Source organism: Colletotrichum acutatum, assembly GCF_030867785.1.
Source record: "Colletotrichum acutatum strain CBS 112980 chromosome Unknown BDZ83scaffold_51, whole genome shotgun sequence".
Classification (NCBI taxonomy): domain Eukaryota; kingdom Fungi; phylum Ascomycota; class Sordariomycetes; order Glomerellales; family Glomerellaceae; genus Colletotrichum; species Colletotrichum acutatum.
Genome location: NW_026849045.1, coordinates 187,392 through 205,664, shown reverse-complemented (window position 1 = coordinate 205,664; position 18,273 = coordinate 187,392). Strand labels below are relative to the sequence as shown.

The 18,273-nt window shown below is 52.4% G+C and overlaps 6 protein-coding genes across 6 annotated transcripts; 3 read left to right on the top strand and 3 right to left on the bottom strand.

Annotated features, from left to right (window-relative positions):
- Positions 1–172: 172 nt before the first annotated feature.
- Positions 173–2,501, top strand: BDZ83DRAFT_351063 (uncharacterized protein). Its single transcript, XM_060502525.1, has 4 exons — positions 173–486; positions 560–2,022; positions 2,079–2,244; positions 2,298–2,501. Exons 1-4 carry the CDS (start codon positions 441–443, stop codon positions 2,408–2,410), a joined length of 1,788 nt encoding a protein of 595 aa, XP_060364566.1. The 5' UTR covers positions 173–440; the 3' UTR covers positions 2,411–2,501.
- Positions 2,502–7,989: 5,488 nt separating this feature from the next.
- Positions 7,990–8,382, top strand: BDZ83DRAFT_719907 (uncharacterized protein; the record flags this gene model as incomplete). The annotated part of the gene is made up of 1 exon (XM_060512224.1): positions 7,990–8,382. One exon carries the CDS (start codon positions 7,990–7,992, stop codon positions 8,380–8,382), a length of 393 nt encoding a protein of 130 aa, XP_060364565.1.
- Positions 8,383–9,930: 1,548 nt separating this feature from the next.
- Positions 9,931–10,525, top strand: BDZ83DRAFT_350892 (uncharacterized protein). Its single transcript, XM_060502524.1, has 2 exons — positions 9,931–10,156; positions 10,211–10,525. Exons 1-2 carry the CDS (start codon positions 10,014–10,016, stop codon positions 10,410–10,412), a joined length of 345 nt encoding a protein of 114 aa, XP_060364564.1. The 5' UTR covers positions 9,931–10,013; the 3' UTR covers positions 10,413–10,525.
- Positions 10,526–13,132: 2,607 nt separating this feature from the next.
- BDZ83DRAFT_622890 (uncharacterized protein) lies at positions 13,133–14,582 on the bottom strand. Its single transcript, XM_060508346.1, has one exon. It carries the CDS (start codon positions 14,474–14,476, stop codon positions 13,460–13,462), a length of 1,017 nt encoding a protein of 338 aa, XP_060364563.1. The 5' UTR covers positions 14,477–14,582; the 3' UTR covers positions 13,133–13,459.
- Positions 14,555–15,643, bottom strand: BDZ83DRAFT_578573 (uncharacterized protein; the record flags this gene model as incomplete). Its single annotated transcript, XM_060505142.1, has 4 exons — positions 14,555–14,826; positions 14,884–14,933; positions 15,213–15,562; positions 15,620–15,643. The coding sequence occupies 4 exons, from the start codon at positions 15,641–15,643 to the stop codon at positions 14,555–14,557; spliced, it is 696 nt and encodes a 231-aa protein (XP_060364562.1).
- Positions 15,644–16,334: 691 nt separating this feature from the next.
- On the bottom strand, positions 16,335–17,480 carry BDZ83DRAFT_578499 (uncharacterized protein; the record flags this gene model as incomplete). Its single annotated transcript, XM_060505129.1, has 1 exon — positions 16,335–17,480. The coding sequence occupies one exon, from the start codon at positions 17,478–17,480 to the stop codon at positions 16,335–16,337; it is 1,146 nt and encodes a 381-aa protein (XP_060364561.1).
- Between the last annotated feature and the right edge of the window lie 793 nt (positions 17,481–18,273).

Here is an 18,273-nt window from a genome sequence, read left to right as displayed (position 1 = left end):
TGTCCGACCTTGCGCATCACATTCACAGCTCAACCCACGCTGCGCAGCAAGGAGCAATCTGTTTTCGGCAGGCGGTCTCGCCAAACTCCAAACCTCGCCATCACATCTCCTACCGGTGCCACCACGGCTTGCCCTAGCACATCTTGACAAGCTGACACCACTTGAGAATCTTTCGCGACAAAACCTAGTCAAGGCCGTGATTGTCCATAAACCGATTTGCGACCTCATTTTGTGATTGCTGGCATTGGCACACATCCTTGTCACCTGATCAAACCCACTCTCGGAAGCAATCCGACTCATTTCTGCGCCGCGCTGAAAATTCCACTTGCGCGCAAAAAGTCTTCTGCCCTCCGACACGATCAATCACATTTTCTCCTCCTTTGACAAGTCACAATCTGACCTTTGATCGCGCCCTGAACTCTTCATACGCGACAGCCACAATGGCCGAACCACCTCGCGACATCTCCTCCATCCTCGCTGCCCTAGGTAGGTACCCGAGACACGACACGAATCTGTTTCTGCACCCTCGAACACAGACTGATTGTATTCCTTCATCCAGGCGCAGCACAAAGAGGCACGTCTTCGACGCCGACTCAAGGACAGCCCGGCATGCCGCCTAGCTATCCTCCTCCTCCCGGCGGCCAGCCGCCTCCTTCCTACCCCCCGATGCCCCAGCAGAACGCGCCTCCGTATGGCGGCGGCGGTGGCTACCCGGGACTGCCCCAACCTTCATCCAGCGGCAGTCTGGATCTTAGCTCGATCCGACCCGTCAACTCTGGCACAGTCAGCATCGCCGATGCCATTGCGCAAGCCAAGGCCTTTGCTGCTGAGAAGGGCGTGACATCTTACGACCGACCCCTCGTCTACTCCAACGAAGCTCCCCGCGGCCAGGATCCTCGAGCCTACGGCCGATCCTCGCGGTCACGCTCTCCTTCCAACCGTCGCGACCAGTTCCGCGATAACTTTAACCCCTACAGAGACGAGCGCCGGGATGACCGCCCTGCTCCACGAGACTATGGTCACCGCGAGCGATCTTACAGCCCCGGCCCGCGTGGTCGCACTTTCTCTCCTCGCAACTCCAACGGCAGAGAGCGATCTCCACTAAGAGGAAGTGGCGGCGGTGACGACAACGCCGAGACAATCCAGATCGAGTCGAGCCTTGTTGGTCTCATTATCGGTAGACAAGGCGAGAACCTTCGTCGCATCGAGTCAGAGTCCAACTGTCGGGTGCAGTTCCTTCCCTCCAGCGACAACGGCCCTTTCCGCCAGTGCAAGATCAGTGGTCCCAGGGCACAACGCAGTGAAGTCAAGGAGGCCATCAACCGCATTATCGACGATAGCGGCATGGGCGCCATCAACCGCGGCGCTGCGAACCCCAAGGGGCCTCCACCCCGCGACCACCGCGGCGGACCACCTGGTGCAGGCGCCGCTGCCGCTGCCGGAGCTGGAGCTGCAGCTCTTCGCGAAGGCGAGGACTGCATGCAGATTATGGTTCCCGATAGAACCGTGGGCCTAATCATCGGTCGCGGTGGCGAGACCATTCGCGATTTGCAGGAGCGGTCCGGCTGCCACATCAATATTGTTGGTGAATCCAAGAGTGTCAATGGACTTCGACCGGTCAACCTCATCGGCTCTCGTGAATCAGCTGCACAAGCTAAGGATCTGATCATGGAGATTGTGGATAGCGACAGCAGAAACGAGGGTCAACCTGCAGCCCCCGCCAAGAAGCCGCAGAGACACGATGGTGGTGGTCATCAGAGAGACTCCGGGCCCATGGGTGGAGCGGGCGGCGGCAGCGGTGACAAGATCAACGACGCCATCTACGTCCCATCCGAGGCTGTGGGCATGATTATTGGCAAGGGAGGCGAGACCATCCGTGATATGCAGAACGGCACTGGTTGCAAGATCAATGTTGCCCAGTCCTCCGGTCCAGGCGAGGTTCAGCGAGAGATTGCCCTCATCGGCTCGCGCGATAGTATCGCCAGAGCCAAGCAAGCGATTGAAGAGAAGGTCGACGCCGTGGTAAGTGACAGGCCTCGATTCCACCATGCATGCAGCTGTAACTAACATGGCAACAGCGCCAGAAGAACTCTGGAGGCGGTGGCGGCGGTCGCGGTCGTCAAAATCAAGACTATGACAGAAGCTACTCTCAACAGGGATCTAACCCATCAGCATCAGGATCTGCTAACCCGCCAGCTGCTCAAGCTCCCGCTGGAGCCGACGGAGCCGACCCGTATGCGCAATGTAAGTCTGCATGACACAGCGAGCAAGTAGTATCGTATACTGACATTCTGCAGATGGTGGATACCAGAACTACCTCGCGCTCTGGTACCAGTCCCTCGTTTATCAGCAACAACAAGGTGGCGGTGCGGCCGGTCAGCCCGGTGCAGCGCCTCCTGGAGCCTCATAGAGGTTTTTGCATGCACCCTTTCCGGTAGGGGACATGCTTGTGTGATGTGATTGATCACTTGCCTTGGACCTCGACTTGATGCCTCTTTTCGCATTACGTATACTGAAGCACCGCACATGCACGTTGACTATGGAGGCTCATGGCAGTGCGCATTTACGAACTATTCGACGACTGATACCTTCTTACTCCGCTGGACTTGCAACAGCACAGCGCCCACCTTGTTTTCTTTGGACACAATCACGAATTGGGGGAGAGGACCACACACGGACGAGCCAGGCAAGCTGCCTCTGGCTTCGCGCTTCGCTGATATCTCGATGCACTGAACCCGGCATTTGACGATGATGATGGCACGTTCTCGCTTGTACATGATCCTTGACTGTCATGAACTGGATTCGACTCTTGACATGGACATGGTGCTCAATGCTGCTCTGCGACATGGATTTACTCCCCATTCTCCATGATGCACGCTCTTGACGCCTATGTGACGGCAAGGATCCCTTTTTGCTGGGTCTATCGAGCATTCCTGGACTTGACACCTCTGGCACCTTCTGCCTCGTGGAACATTTGCAAGAGTGGCCATGATGAATTTTTGAGACACTTGCCTGCCGTTATGATGCAGCTGCAGGGCACTGCTTGGGTGCGGCTCGCCTGAGGGCGTACTCTGCCTTCCGCGATGGCATCCGCCTCCGCCTCATCTGCATGGTTTCGGACTGAATCTTTCCGTGGATGAGCGGTCAACTTTTTCCCGAGTAAAGCTCGCTTCCAAGGGTTCTATCGTATAGTCCATTCTCCCTTTTCAGTCTACGTGGGTACAATGCCCGACCGGCATCTTTTCATGCGACATGCAAAATTGATTCCCAATTCTTTTTCTTTCCGGTGGATGAAGCGCAACTAGGGACGCAAACAGGCAAAGGAGGGGAAAACAAAAACAAAAAGCGCGCTCTGTATAATAGTTAATTCCGAGTCTCAAGAATTCTCCTGACCTCAGTCCCATGTGATGTGTGAGCCCCCCAGCAAATGACTTTCTTATCAATCACATGCCATCCCTTCCAGTCGTGTTTGTAAGAGATTATTTATTTCACGCTTCAGCTTTGTTATCTTTGGCGACCAGACAATAATCAAACCTGCTTGGTCACTCATTGCAAATGCGCGCGCAATCTGGAAACGTCTCTTTAGCAGGACACTGTCGTCAAAACAGAGTGAACGCAAGTGTTGAGTACTGCCCAACATACAAGTTTGAAAGTAAGTGCTAGAGAAGCAACGTCTGTGGTGCCACGTGCGGGAATGACGCTGTGGTCGCCCCGGATGTGTAGGAAGCTGTGCCTCCCGAGACGTGACGATGTAGATAGGGGCATTGATGAGAACTTTATTTCATAGTAGGTAAGGTGAGGCAGGCCCAGATCATTCAGGTGCGAGTGAGTGAGGGAGTTGTACTCATTTTCACATGATAGATGGAGTGAATGATTTGGACTCTTCAAACGTTACATGGCGCTGGGGGTGTTTGGATGGAGATGGGAAGATGTGATTGGGAATCGGATCGAATCAAGTGTTTGAGTGGTCCGGATGAGATTAGGAGTATGAAGTGATGATCCTTCGATGTGCTGTCCAGCGAGTTTGATGGACTCATTGGAAAGCAGATGGCTTTGAAGGGCGATTGTGAGACTGTAAGTGGTGTGTGAGAATGGACTCCCACGATCGTGGAATCTTCGTTTCATGAAATTCTTTCGCCCTCTCTACCTCTAGTGTCGTACATGATATGCATCTTCTCTGCCCACCTCTTGGCCTGGATCAGCAGGAGAGAAGAGAACAGGGAAAGGTGAAGAATGGTCATAATCAGCCATTGCCAAAAATGATCCAGGCTGATGTGACGCTCACGTAAGGAATAAGGATGTACACCGGCGTTGTAACACTACATTCGGGGTGGACCGGTGGCCAGTGACGATGTATGGCCATGTTTAGCCGTGGCCTAGACCAGGGCCGATATTCGCGGCAGAGCTTCTGGCATGCCCATCATTATCTGTAGGAGCCTGGGAGGGACTGAGCCGCGAGCGAGTGTGGTAGTCTCCGTGGCGTGGCGTGGCAGGCAGCAGACTTTGATTGATCGTCGCCGTTTGATGGCACTGACACTTTGCGTGGGAGAGAGCCTCAGAACAGAGACAGATGTGTAAGAGCAGAGAGAGAAAAGGGGTCCTTCGAAATCGTGGTGTCATCGAACAGACATGGTTTTTTCTCTCGCTTATCGGCCCTGATGCGGACTGCGGGAAACATCAGGCTTGAGATTTGCTTTTGAGCAATCTTGCTGCATGTTGACTATTGCAGTATATGGACTGAAGTTTTGATTTCCATCTCGCAGGTGTTTTGGGCGATGAGCAAGTGTAAAAAATAAGGTAAGAGAAAGTGTAGAGATCTCTCGCCTGTGCGGTTGCATGTGCATGGTTGATGTACGTGAGGTTTATCTCTCTCGTACCCTCACCTGTCTGCTTGTCTTGATGCATGTGAAATGTCTTTGCGAGCTTCAGGTCTGTGCTGCGCCGTGTGCTCTGTCCCCTTATGATCTGCCTCATCTCTCATTTCTCATACTTACTGACGATAGGGTTCGGTTTAGGTGCTGGTGTGTAAGCTTTTCAAACGGTTCATCTGGAGATTAAAACTGGGATGCTTGCGACCTGCGCAGTCGACGCGTGCGGAAGGACGAGCGAGTCGAGAGTTCTGCGCGGTGGGAAATATCTCCGACACCACGCCAAGAAACTGCCAGACGATCTGACAAAACCTTTGGCTCTCTTTCATCACGGGCAAGACGGGCAAAATTTTAGTTGTGCTTCGATGCAAATCCCATGCGAGACATTTTGTCGGACAGGGACGTGTATGCATGAGCGGTCGCCCGTACGTACACCTAAACTCACAACCGCCCTTTCTTACATGCGTCACCTACCTGTCAATGTCTGACTGATATTAATTAGCGAGAGCGAGAGGTGCAAGTAAGGTTAAGGTTGGTGTGGGAACAGAGAGACGTGATGAACTGACATGCCGTGCAGGGGGAGGACGAGGGATGCGCAAGAGACTGCGTTCCTCCCTTCCCCCCCGCATTGGTCGAGTCCCCGAATCCTCCTGTCTGTCAGAAGCCGATTCGTTCATGGGCTTTGAAAGATGTACCGGTATCCGTCGGTAGGTAAAGATTTACAGTGTGGTGTCACTTTACTGTTCCGTTCGGATGTTGTCATCCCACCGGCCGTAGCAGGCGCTCAGTGACGGATGGGCGGCGGCCTAAACCGAAAGGACCACTCTAACTTCTCCGTAAACAGCGGGATAGGAAAGAAAGGAAGAGGCGCACGAGCACGAGGTCCTCAGGTTGGTGTACCCGAGTCAACGTTTTAGGAAAGTTTGTTAACGGACGGTGAACAGCGCTCGTTGATTCAGAATAGATCAAGGGTCTAGGCCGTTCGAGCCAGCGAGCGGAGGAGGGAAAACGGGCTCTTTGAGCAGGAAAGGCGTGCGGATGTCCATGCCCCCCGTGCCCGCGTGTTGTTCTACGGAAGGCGGATTGTCGGACTGTGTGTTCCCTTCGAACCGTCTGCCTTATCTGGCCTTGCATGTGCCGATCCAAGGTTGCAATGCAGGATGACTTCTGGGGGGGTCATGAGGGGGGAAGAGTGGGAGAATATGGGGGGGCATTTCAGGTAGCACTGTGGCATGAGGCTGTGTTAAATGTAACAGCATTTCGAAACCATCGCGATAGCTATATTGGACCATGAAGACAGACGATCGAGGGGTTTGGTCCCCTCGAGAGAGAGTAGACTGACACATGACTGTTGATCCTCGAGAGAGACACTCAGAGACACAGACAGAGGAATGCGGGACTCGGGAGGGGACAACTTGAGGTCTGCCGTTTGCAAGGGAGCTTGATCCCGGAGCTATCCTAAAAGGGGCATGTAGCATTGCTCGCTTCGCGATCCATGCTCTGCTTCTCTCGCCCGGCCCTAAGACAATCCCATCTCAAAGCTTGTTTTTGCGCCGCGTGTCTCCCGTGCCTCCCGCACATCTCTTTCTGACTCTCAATCTTCGACTCTGAAGTGTCAATGGTGGAAGATGTCCGTACTCTTCTCTTCTCTTGGATCTGCCGTACGAGTTGTGTATGTAGTTGGCGAAAGTCGTGCTACGTACGCATAGGCGAAAGGCAAAGGCTCGGCACAGTGTCTCAGCGCCGTTGGAAACATCAAGAAAAAGCCATTTCCGTTCAAATCACCTCATCTCCACAGAGAAGAAAAGTTACACACAATGACAGAATTTGGGTGCCTGGAATGTCACTGCAAGAAACGTCTCGGGGCAAGGTGCCCTCTTCCTTCTCGCCTCGCTCTGACCCCCGTTCCCGTCCCACCCCTCCATTTCGTGATCCTATGAAGCGTGGCCGCCAAAGGCCTTTTTTCTGACATACATACATCAACTCCACAGGACATCGTTCCTCACGACGGGAAGGCCTGTCTGTGTTCCCCGGCAGAGTGCCGCGGGCCGCGAGTGGATGTGCTGGGGTGGGTGTGCAAAAGAATTGGAGCACTCTCTCACATACACGGATGGACGGGGAGAGGGGCATGGACATGGACATGGCATGGCATGGCATAGACAGAACAGATATGACAGAGACAAGCAGCACATCGAACAGCCAACAGCAAATGCAGCTCGCTTGTCATTTTCTTTCTCGTCTCGCGCCTTGATGTGCAGCTGGGCGGCGGCGCAAGGGCGAGGCTAAGCCGCATCCTGCATATAGTCTACTGCAAGACGGTTGGCTGTTGGCGAGCTGCATGGTGGGTGGCAGAGTGGCAGCAGAGTCTCAGAGAGAGAGAGGGCGCTTCCTGCTCATCTATCATTGTTGCTTTTTTCACTCTCTTCGTCGTTCGTCTCCTTGAACCTCGTTTCTTCTTCCTAAGTTCACTTCCGAGAGAGGGCTTGGGCTGCATGAGCTCTTCTCGCTTCCTCCTCTGATTCCCTGTCTCTCATTCTCTCTGTCTCTCAGACAGTCAGACTTCTACCCGTCGGCCCCTCACACCCCTCTCTCACACACCCCTACCCCCCCTCTATGATTCTGTCCTGGTGTATCCGTACCTGTCAGTGTGTCAACATAACCCGTCAAGCTCCATGTCGCGTTTTTCTATCGAGATGTGCTAGGGCCCCCCCGTGTCGATCCTTTGAAAGCTTGTGGCTGCCCATCCGTCGACGATTGATTTTAGTTCATCCTTCTTCTGCCGTTCAACATTCTTTCCTTCTCCTCGAACCGTGTCCGACTAATTCTTATTCTCTTACCCTCGAAAGACCTTGTTTACCCCCTCGAAAGGGCATTGCGGATTCAACTTCCAAACGGTCGATGAACAAGCATACATCTCTCTTTGTCTCTCCTCCTTGTCCTACCTACTTAATTGAACACTCGCGAAACAAACTCGTTCGCCCAGGGATCACTCCGGGGCTGGGGGGAGCTCGAAAAACCACACTGCCACCTCTTCACCTCTCGACCCCGTACCTAGTCCAAATAACGCCTCAATCACACCTCCCGCCTCAAGAGACACGCAAAAGAAACACATACACACACAATGTGCCGCCTCGTGCTCTTCGCGGGCACCTGCACCCGCTGCAACGAATCCCTCACCTGGGCCGACCTCTCCCAGCAGCTCTCGTGCCTCGAGGCCAAGAACGCCGACAAGTTCGGCTCGTGTCGGCGTGGCGTCGACGTCGAGACACACGCCTTTGACCAGGAATGCGACGCCTGCGCCGGCGAGGACGAAGGCGTTGCCGGTATGGACTTTGGTGAGCAGGATTTTCAGCAGTATCATCATCAGTATCAGCAGTATCAGCAATACCAACACCCGTCATCAGCAGCGTACACAGCAGGATCGTCATCGTCGGCGTCAATACCACAACCCGGCTCGAGCAAGAGGGGCCGGGACGAAGGGGAGGGAAGGAAGAAGAAGAAGGCGAGGACGTGAAAAGCTCAATGAAGCTTGCGATAATGATGGAGTTATGACACGGTTCGAACTTTGGGGAGGATGTTTATCCGTCTCTTCCTTTTCCCCTCTCTCTACTCTCCTGGCGAGGCGTTTGGTGTTCGACAAGGAATACACACATAATGGCATTGGGGGCTTCAGGACTCGGGATACCACCGGACGCGATGATGTTGCGCACATGTGGTATTGGCATTGGCATCGATCGATTGGAACCACATCAGCAACATCACAGGCACATGACGCATACGACGACGATCAGGACAAAAGGGCAGGCAATAATGTTATTTTTGGGCGGGCACACTGGGCTTCAAGGTCAGAGGTGTGCGTGGCAGGCCTGCGGTGGACTCTCCGCTGCATTCCTGAGGGAAGGGAGAGATACCCTAGTCTACCTTTACCTACGTTAGTGGCGTGGCGATCGGGAGGGGCTCCTAGCGAGGGGATCCGCGCCTCTTGGCATGCGGGTGATGTACGACACATCTAGCATGCTCCGTCGCGGGCATCGAGAGGTCACGGTGGCCCTCTTCTTTGCGAGAGGATAATTTTAACCAATTGAAAAGCATAGTTGTTTGTATAACATAAAGTCTTCATCCAGTGTTCGTCGTTTTACCGTCAAGATGCTGGCTTGTATTTCTAAGGGAAGTATTGTTTGCTAACCTGCCAAAGCAGATGTTTCCCAAAGCTGTGGACGATAAAAGGTAGAATACGACAGACAGTTTCCATCTCCCGAATTAGGTTTAACTCAAAATTGGGCCTTCTTGAAGCTATCTTTATCATGGCTGGATGAAGTCTAGGAACCCGGCACATATCACTCTGATATCTGAGAACACGAGCGAAGTCTCGCCTTTTGCTGCTGTTTGCTAAGTCAAGATTTCATGGTCTTCATGTAAGCTTGTTATTCCGTTAACGGTCAAGAGACGCGATGCAGCTTTGCCAATTTCCATCTGCAGCTGCGTCTTTCTATTAGACGGGTCGTCAGGACTGGTTTCGTCAGCCGCTCCCTCTATTTTTGACTGACGACCACCCCGTGTACTCGTCCAACTTGAGGCCGCCTGAGAGTTGAATAAGGTCATCTTCGCATTCGCCTGTATCGGACCATACATTCTCCAAGTGCGTTTTCGTGTCAATCGCTGATTGCTTAAAAGGTGGAAACGAAGAGTATCGACGTGTGAACGTGGTAACAAGAGAGATTCTAGCCTGGCCACGGCTCAAACGGTGTCCCTAATCTATGATCAGTTACGACTCGGCCCCAGTGATTGGTCTCGGATCAGGCAAAAGGCCAAGGATTACTTCACCAATCATGGCAGTTTTTGAGTAGTCTCTTCAGGAGAACCATAGACATGCGTTGGACGCAGCCCCCTGCTTTCAGCTGTTGAAGCAGGCTGGCAGGCTGGCAGACTTGTCAGCATCTTGCTCGTTCTCGCACGCAGGCAAGGAACTATTTGCGCAGCTGCGCACTCGAGAACTTTTGGCGTTCCCAGGGCCATAAAGGCAGGTTGGTTCCACTCCACCTCCCTGCCACTGCTTCTCTATGATATCGCACCAATCATCCTTTTTTGACGCCCCTAGACGCATTATGAGAGAAATTTTGAAACGTTATTCCAATCTTCTTTACGATGAATTCATCAAGACCAATGAGAATTCAGCAGTCTTTTGACAAGTGGCAAAGGATGAAAGGGTACATTATAGACCTTTACAAAGAGCAAACTCTCGAGCAAGTCATCATCACGCTGAAAGATAAACACGACTTTGTCGTGACGTGAGCTTCCCACAGTCTCTGAGAAATATATGCGCTAACTTATGAACGGTGAAGCAAGAGGCAGCTAGTTTACAGACTGAGCCTGTGGCGTTGCCACAAGTATAGCGGCCCTCCTACCTATGGTAATAAGCATAACCCAAAAAGCAGCCTGGAGAGAGATGTAAAGGATATCGCGGACCTTGACTCGAGTGACGAGAGCAATGGTATAGTTGAAGCCCCGATCAACTATTGCCTTGACTATACAGCTGCAGACTAATGGGGTGCTAGTGACCAGTCGTTGTCGCCGCCGTGGCGTGCCTCTCCCTATTGCGAAACGACAGAGTGTTGCCAACCGGGTGGCCGGTGATACTTTCAATCGTCTAGCTGGTACCCAGTACAATCGTGAGCCAAGCAAAGTGCATTTTGCAACAGATCAGTTGCCTCAGATCCCGGGCGACCCAAGCGCTGTAGCCACATCTGACTACGACGAGCTCACCCGACTTATGGTTCAATACATCAATGAATCGTTGAGGTCGGGATCTGTGTTTGTGGATCTCGCCGACCATATCAGCCGTGGCCGCCGACTGTTCAAATGGGCCACTGATACCGACTGTGCCATCAACTCCGTCCGTGTCAATCACAGCGCTGTGGTACCTCTGTCATTCAAGACACAGTTGGGAGCTGTTGATGAACTAATCGTGGACGAACATCCTCAGCTGTTGGGCACGCTCTTCATCATCTGGAAGAACACCACGCTGATCGACTGTGACGGTAACAAAACTTTCGGGAATTACTTCATTGATGAAGTGTTCACGCTCTGCGAGAAGCTTCTCGGTCGTCAGCACCTGATCACAGAGGTCTTCGGATGTTTAAGGGCTGGATCCTTCGAGCCAGCTTCATGCCTGGAACGCCTTGAAGTACTTCCGTCTGAACTTTTTGCCCAAAAGTCCCTGGCTTCCAAGCCAAGTTTCGAGAGGCGTGAGACGAGCGACTACCAAACCTCGTCGTTTCTTGATGCGGCATCGACAAGAAGTGTTGGCTATTCTCGAGATATAGATTTGATGAACAACGAAGCAGACAACTCTAGTTTCTCGTACTTCCGCCAGTACAGCGACGAGAAGGAGAATGAATCCTTGAGAAGGTTTCCTCCAGTCTTTCCCTGGGTGCCAGCGCTGGCGAAGGGGGATGATGAATCAAGATACGAAGAGCCTGTCCTAAGCAAATTGGCCCACCCATCTTCGTTGTCCATGAGAGGATTTGATGCCACCGAGGCCAAAGGTTCCTGGCCGTCATTGAAGCTGGAAGAAGACCCTCCATCACTTTCAGAGTACGCAGGACAAGCATTGGTCGAGGTTTCCGAGGAAGATCATGCGAAGGAGACCCCAAAAGTGCCGGATGCCAGCATTACTTCTCCATCGAGGACCCCAAGCAGGCCAACACCCATTGATACTGGTCATCGGATGGATGCGGATGAATGCTCGGTTTCCTACGACGACGAATCGATTAGTTCGAGCAGCTCGACCGCGGATGAGCAGCAAACGCGAGCTTTGGAAGACGAAAAACGCAGGATTGTCCAGAGTATCATGGATGCGTTTCTTGACGATTTGGATAGCCATCTCCAAGATATCACGGGCAACATGCCTACCGTCAAGCTGGAGGATGCGAATGATCAAACTCAGGCTCCGTCACAGTCAAAGGGGTCTAACACCTGTGAGCAGGGCCTAAAGCCCAGAAAACGACGGAAATTCTGTGGCGGGAAGAAAGGAATTGGAAGACAGGGAGGTCAGGATCGGGCCGGTGACAAGGATGAATGCGACGAAAGCGATGACGAACAGGACGACGGCAACAAGAGACCCCGCAAAGTACCGCAACGTCAAGATGGAACGTCAGGCATGTTATTTGCATGTCCGTTCTTCCAATGGAAGCCTCTAGAGTACTCAAGGAAGCCACCGTGTGCAGGTCCTGGGTGGCCTTCAGTGCATCGCTTGAAGTAAGTCTATGGCCGTCGGCTTGGGTGTACTATTAACTAATGAATGGTGACTTTCAGGGAGCATCTCTTTCGTCGTCATGAGAGGCCTTTGGAATGCAGCAGGTGTCGAAAATGGTTCGATAATCAAAGTGCATTGGACTCGCATCTCAGAGTCAAAGACGATTCGATCAACCAGCTTTGCAAGATCATCAACGCATCAGACTTATTGAGGGAATTCAAATTTGGGCCTGACGCTAAGAGACGCCTAAAGATCAAGGCTAGGTCGAAGCAAACAGAGGAAGAAAAGTGGAAGGAAGTATACAGAATTCTCTTCGACGTAAGAGAAAAAGAAATACCTTCGCCTTGTGAGTAATAGCCCGATAAGGATGCAAAGTAGACAAGGCTAAATCAAAACTCTGCAGACTATAACCACGACGTCTCAGCTCTTGACCGAGAAGAGACCTGAAAAGAATATGCCAGACGCGAGATCATGATCCTCCTCCGAGAGCGCATCGAAGCTGAGGTTGAGCGAAGGTTCGCGAATGTGGAGCCGGAGCTTATAGCAGGGTTGCGAGATATTGTTCATGACCTGGAACTCATCATGAGGCGCAACTTCGAAATGAGGCAAGAGGAAACTCGAAAGCTACGTCGAGAAGAGACCTCAGCTATCTCGCTACCCGCTTTCGACGAACCCTCGATGAACACGGCTCAGACAACAGGTAATGACATGGGACAGTTGCCTGTCGTCTCAGGGAATGTTGTGGAAACAGATAATTTCTTGACGGGCAACCTTTCTATCGAAAATCCGCAACAGGAGCTTCTCTCTGACTGGCTCGATGAGCCGCAAGTGAGCAGCGTAGGGACGCAGGGTCAGGGGCTAGGAGAAATTGAGCAACTCTTGTACCCCGCATTTCTAGGTGATGACTGGGATTTCAATTTCTCCTTATCCACATACCCACGAGACGAAGGTAATGATGAGGTATGATTTAGGTAGCCTATTCACATCGAAATGAAAATATAGCTTGCTATCGAAACTCGACCTGGAGCGGGAAGATGGTGAGTAGCATGTATGGCTAGCGTTCAATGCATCTGCAATTGTCTGAGACTGGAAGGGTAAACGGCACTCAAGCACCTGCACAGCCACATGTCTTCGAAAATGAAAGAAACGACCGCCGTGCAGCTAATTCCCCATAATCGAATCTGAAAGCATCTGCATGCTAAAGTATCACATACAAGGACATTCTTCAAAGAATGCAACGCCCAAGTTCTCTCTAGTCACGCCGTTCGATGCCAAATCTCTTCGATCAGTGTGTCAGAGAAGGAGTACAGCCATGTTAGAGAACCGAGAAAATGAATCATATTCCGTCTTCAACCCAACCGCCTGGAATGACTGAAGGTGGGATCTCGATATTATCCCAGAACTCTCCTGCGTACTCCTCAGCATCCAGAATCCAAAGCAGTGCCCAATCTGTAGGATGCGGTCCGTAAGTAAACGACTGCAACCGAAACCCAGACGGAGAGGTTACGTCTTCGCAATCGTCTTCGCGGTCGTCCCAACCGATTGGTTCGAACCATCTTCGAAGACGCAACTGGTCACAGCCCATGAAGATCTCCGATTCTTGCCTGCCATATTCTCCTAGGTCTAGACCTGCCAGTTCCGCGTCTTCCAGCCATGAGGACAGTAACTGTGCCATTCGCAGCTTCGCAGCCCATCCTTGATGACCCGAAAACGTCAAGCACTCCTCCACGTGGAGGAAGAGGGCGAAAAGAGTAGTCGCTGTGATGGAATACCCATCGAGGCATGCTTTTCTACTAAGCCTCTCTGGCGCCACACCCCTAAGAACCCATTGCGCGAGATGCCGCCAAGGGTGGGCTGGTGCATGTGTCTCCAGAGGTTGGCAATATTCCAAGTGATCATTGTCAGTGTCAAACAGGAAGTTGACGTACGCGTTGACAAAGCTCTCCATAGAACTTTCCTTTGGCCCATCAAAGACCACGCTGAATTCCGCAGGTTTTAGGCCCTCGCCATGATGTATGTCATTAAGCAAGACCTGAGGATCGATTGATTGCCATCCCAAGCAAGCGAAGCGTGATTTAGGAGGGAGTTTGTAGTATGCAATGTTCCTTCTTGTCGCCATGATCCGATTTGCTTCGGGTAGCTTCCAAACGAAGCTCGAGATGACGTTAAACTTGGTTTGATAGCGTTCGCCTTCGGAGACGAAGAATGCCTCCATGTCTTGATCAAGCCCACATATGTAGAGCCACATATGGAACAGTTCCAGCATGGTCTCTTGCTCTTCTGAAGCACCATCGAATAAGATCCAAGAACTGCCCAAGGTCTCAGAGTATATGTCGTCAAGGCTAAGGCCCATACTCAACAGGTTCTTGATGACACTGATATGGCCGAAGAAGATTGCATACTTACACGATGTTAGCTCTTACTCTCTTCATTAAAGCGCGGTTCGTCGCATGTGGGGCCCACATACATGTACTAAAGACCACCCCTCAGAGTCACGGTCAAACACAGACGCCCGGTTCCCCTCAAATTCTTGTAGTACTTGAGACCACGACCCCGATTTGACATAGCCAAATACAGGAGCACTAAAGGGGCGGACAGTCCAAGTTCTTAAAGAGAACTTCCATCCCGCACACGCTCGATACGTTTGGATATCCCATATCCTTTCCGACATCCACATCGGTGGTCTTACGCGTGCCCGGTAGACTGACCGGTGTTAGTGACATGCCTATACCTTGAGTCTATTGTCTTGCGAGAGGTTACTTGGGCAAAAGAAATACCTACCCTGAACACCAGAGAGTATGGAGTGCGGGCTCGTCTGGTGCGCAAAGGTACCAAAGAGAGAAGCTTGCCGCCAAGGGAGTGCGTCCATCACTCCCCGTCTTCGTCGCACAGAATGTGCGTAGAACCTTCCAAAAGATTCTCTTCTCTGTTTCAGAAGCACTTCAGAGGAAGGTGGCATGCCCGAGTCTTTCGTATCTCCCAAGATATCATGAGTATAAGCCGATGGCTCCGGCGATGGAGCTCTGAGGGAAGCACTGTGACGCGATTGAGTCATTAGGTCTGTGAGGTCTCACTCAGTGTTTACTTACAGGATGCGAGTGTTCTGGGATAGGACTACCATTTGTAGCGCTACTTGCAGCTTATTCTGACAGTTCTGGATCAAGTCTTTCTTCAGAGTAAACTTCAGTCTCGCTATGCTTCTTCTCGGCTTATTTGCCATCGTCATTTGCTGCTGTAAGTCCGTCACCAAGGTTTCCAGGTGATTTACTGCATGCTGGCAATAATTGAGACTGATGACAGATGGGTTATTATTGGTACTGTAGACCTGGTCGGACATGGCATCCGCCTCCGCAAGAACGGCGTTGAGCAGTTCAACCTGTGCAACGAGCTGACCGATTTCACTGGGTGTGTCATGTACTTGATCCCAGAGCTTCTTGAGCTTGATTGCACTAGAACCGAGTTTCACCGTCATGTCGACGACTGTCAAGGCGCTCACGACGACCCCTAGAACTTCCGCCATTGTGTCGAAGGGCTACAGCTGAAGGCTGTTCAGCTTCAAGAGGACTCGGTCCAGACTTTGGGCTCGTGTCAGTGTGTTGGATAATCAACTCCTTATCCGTAATGCTGAGGAGCTTATTTCGTGGATGTCAATTTCCGATAGTTAACTCATCAGGACAGTATGCCAGATGAGCGGCGAATAGGGCTTTTGCTGTTTTTCATCGCTGAGTGTGACAGCTAAGCCACTGAGGCGTCCTTCCCTAGCTTTACGCATAAAGGGTAAGAGGCCTTGGCTGTCTTGAGTGAGACATAGGCGGTTGCCTTGGGCCTCGATGTACGAGCTTGACCAATAGCCGAACCCTGGCGACAAGAGAATCTTTCCTCAATGACGCTGAAGGAGATTAACTTGACACAACCGAGTCAAGGGAGGAGGCTTTGCGGCTCACTTCCATGGCCGCATACTCGCCTCAAGAAGCAAACTCTTGGGCAAGTACTAACCCAAAATTAGAACCGAAATGTGTTCTTAAGCTGACAACATGTCATCAGGACCATGATAGCGGCCAGGAGCCTTACTGAAATGCCGGTTATGATTGTTAGGTCTAATAATAGGACAGTTTCCAACGCGGATAGTCATTCTATGTCAAATGTCTGAAAAGGTATCATCTATAAAAGCGATAAGTGCTTCAACCAGCAGAAGTACACACATCGCCGGCTTACTGGATGGTTGGAGGCGGGGTAGGTTGCCGCTTCGGCCTCGCAGGTGCAATCCCTGGTGGCGGAGGTGCTGGTTTCGGTGGTTCAGGAGCCGTTTTAGTTGTCTCTTGCTCCAGAGCAGCCTTTGGAGCCTCCGGCGCAGTCCGCGGTGAATCCAGTGCTGTCTTCACAGGTTCTGCAGTCTTGTCGGCATTTTCTGAAGCGTTCTCGGGCGTTGGTTCTGACGGGGCATCAGCAGACTTCGACGTCGGCGTCGGCGGCTCAACCTTCTTCTTAACCAAGTCCTCGTCCCACACATCCTTCACAAGGCCCCAATACCTCGATGAATCCAACTTGGCATGCGCAACATGCTGACTCCCATCAAACCTCTCCTTGCGGACCTTGAAGCCGACCTCGGCAGACTCATCCGCATGCCTCTCCACGTCACCCCAGTAAATCATCTCATCCTCCTTGCTATACAAATACGCCCGCCGGCTCTCACTGCCCAACAGCGCCTTTTGCCGCAGCGCAGCCCACATCTTGCCAAAGAACCCGATTCGCCCGAGCGGTACGTGGAAGAGCCAGAACCAGCCGATGAAGACGTGGGCCAGCGGCGCCAGGATCCGCGGCATCGAGGCCGAGAGCGCGCGGTAGCTCCGCATCCAGTGGAATCCACCCGGGCAGGAGTCGTAGAGCGTCACGTGCGGCGGGAGCTCTAGACGACCGGCGCGGTCTGCGTCGGCGTAGAGCTCCAGGAACTTTGCGAGGTTGGTGGCGCCGCCGTTGGAGAAAACGTGGAAGAGGAGCTGCGGGGCCCGCTGGCCCGTCCCCGTCTCGGACGAAGCCGGCGGCGGGGTGGAGTCGGCTAGGGAGCGGATTACGGGGACCGCCGGCTTGATTTGCCGCTTGGAGATGCGGTTGGAGAGGGTGTGGATGAAGGGGCATTTCACGAGGAGGATGCTGGCGGAGGGGTACATTGCCATGTACCGCGATGTGTACTTTGCGATGTGGACGTCCTGGGCCGACATCCAGCTGAAGATGGCGACGAGCTTGGGTGAGTTCGGGTCCGGAACGGATGAGGGCGGGTCGTAGAGGAACGTCGTTGGTGAGAGCTCTTGCATGGCTGGCAGGGGTCCAGCAGCACCGGTGGGCTGGTTTGATGCCATGGTGAGTGTGAATTGGGTTGTTGTGTGAGAGAAACTTTCGTCAGCGACCGTTGCTTTTGGCGACCAACTATCCGATGAAGAATCCTGGGGAAGGGTTACAGTCAACATTCAAGGTAAAGATAAGGGAGGGAGACGAGGTGAGGTTAACATATAAGGTGATCGGAGCTCCAATGGGATGGACTGGTCACCTCAAGAACTTTAGGCAGTGCATTCTCAGCCCTATCCTCGGGTCTTGTCGTCATCATGTTAAAGTTGGCTAGGTTACCCTTTCCGGTAAGTGCCTCGGCTTTCCATCCCTGCCGCACGGGACTCTGGATGTCTCAACCAAATCCTGAGGGATTCGTGTTGAGATCTTGGCTTCACTTCTGTATGATTTTCAAATTCATGATGGGAAAATGAGGCACTTTTGGTCAGACCGGAGTGTTACGAACATAGTCAGTCCAGCGGCCCGCCGGCGGAACATGGACCCCGATTCTTGTACGTCGATCGGTCCTGAGCTCCGGAGTTGAGACCGGGGCTGTCAGCACTTTATTCTGGCAACATATGTTGTAAGATGGGACACGTCGCATTGGTGATTATGTCATGAGCCCGCTGTGAGTCCTCGTCAGACATTGCCATGTATCATTGAGGTTGTTCAATACGATTTTGAGGTTGGACCCTACGTATTAACCGTAGTGAACAGCATTGCCCCAAATTCCAGGGGCTCCTCGATGGACGTCGCGTCTCGTGTCAGTCGACTCGGTTGAAATGAACTTCGATTGGTGGCGACGACAGTGGACCGGGCATACTGCAT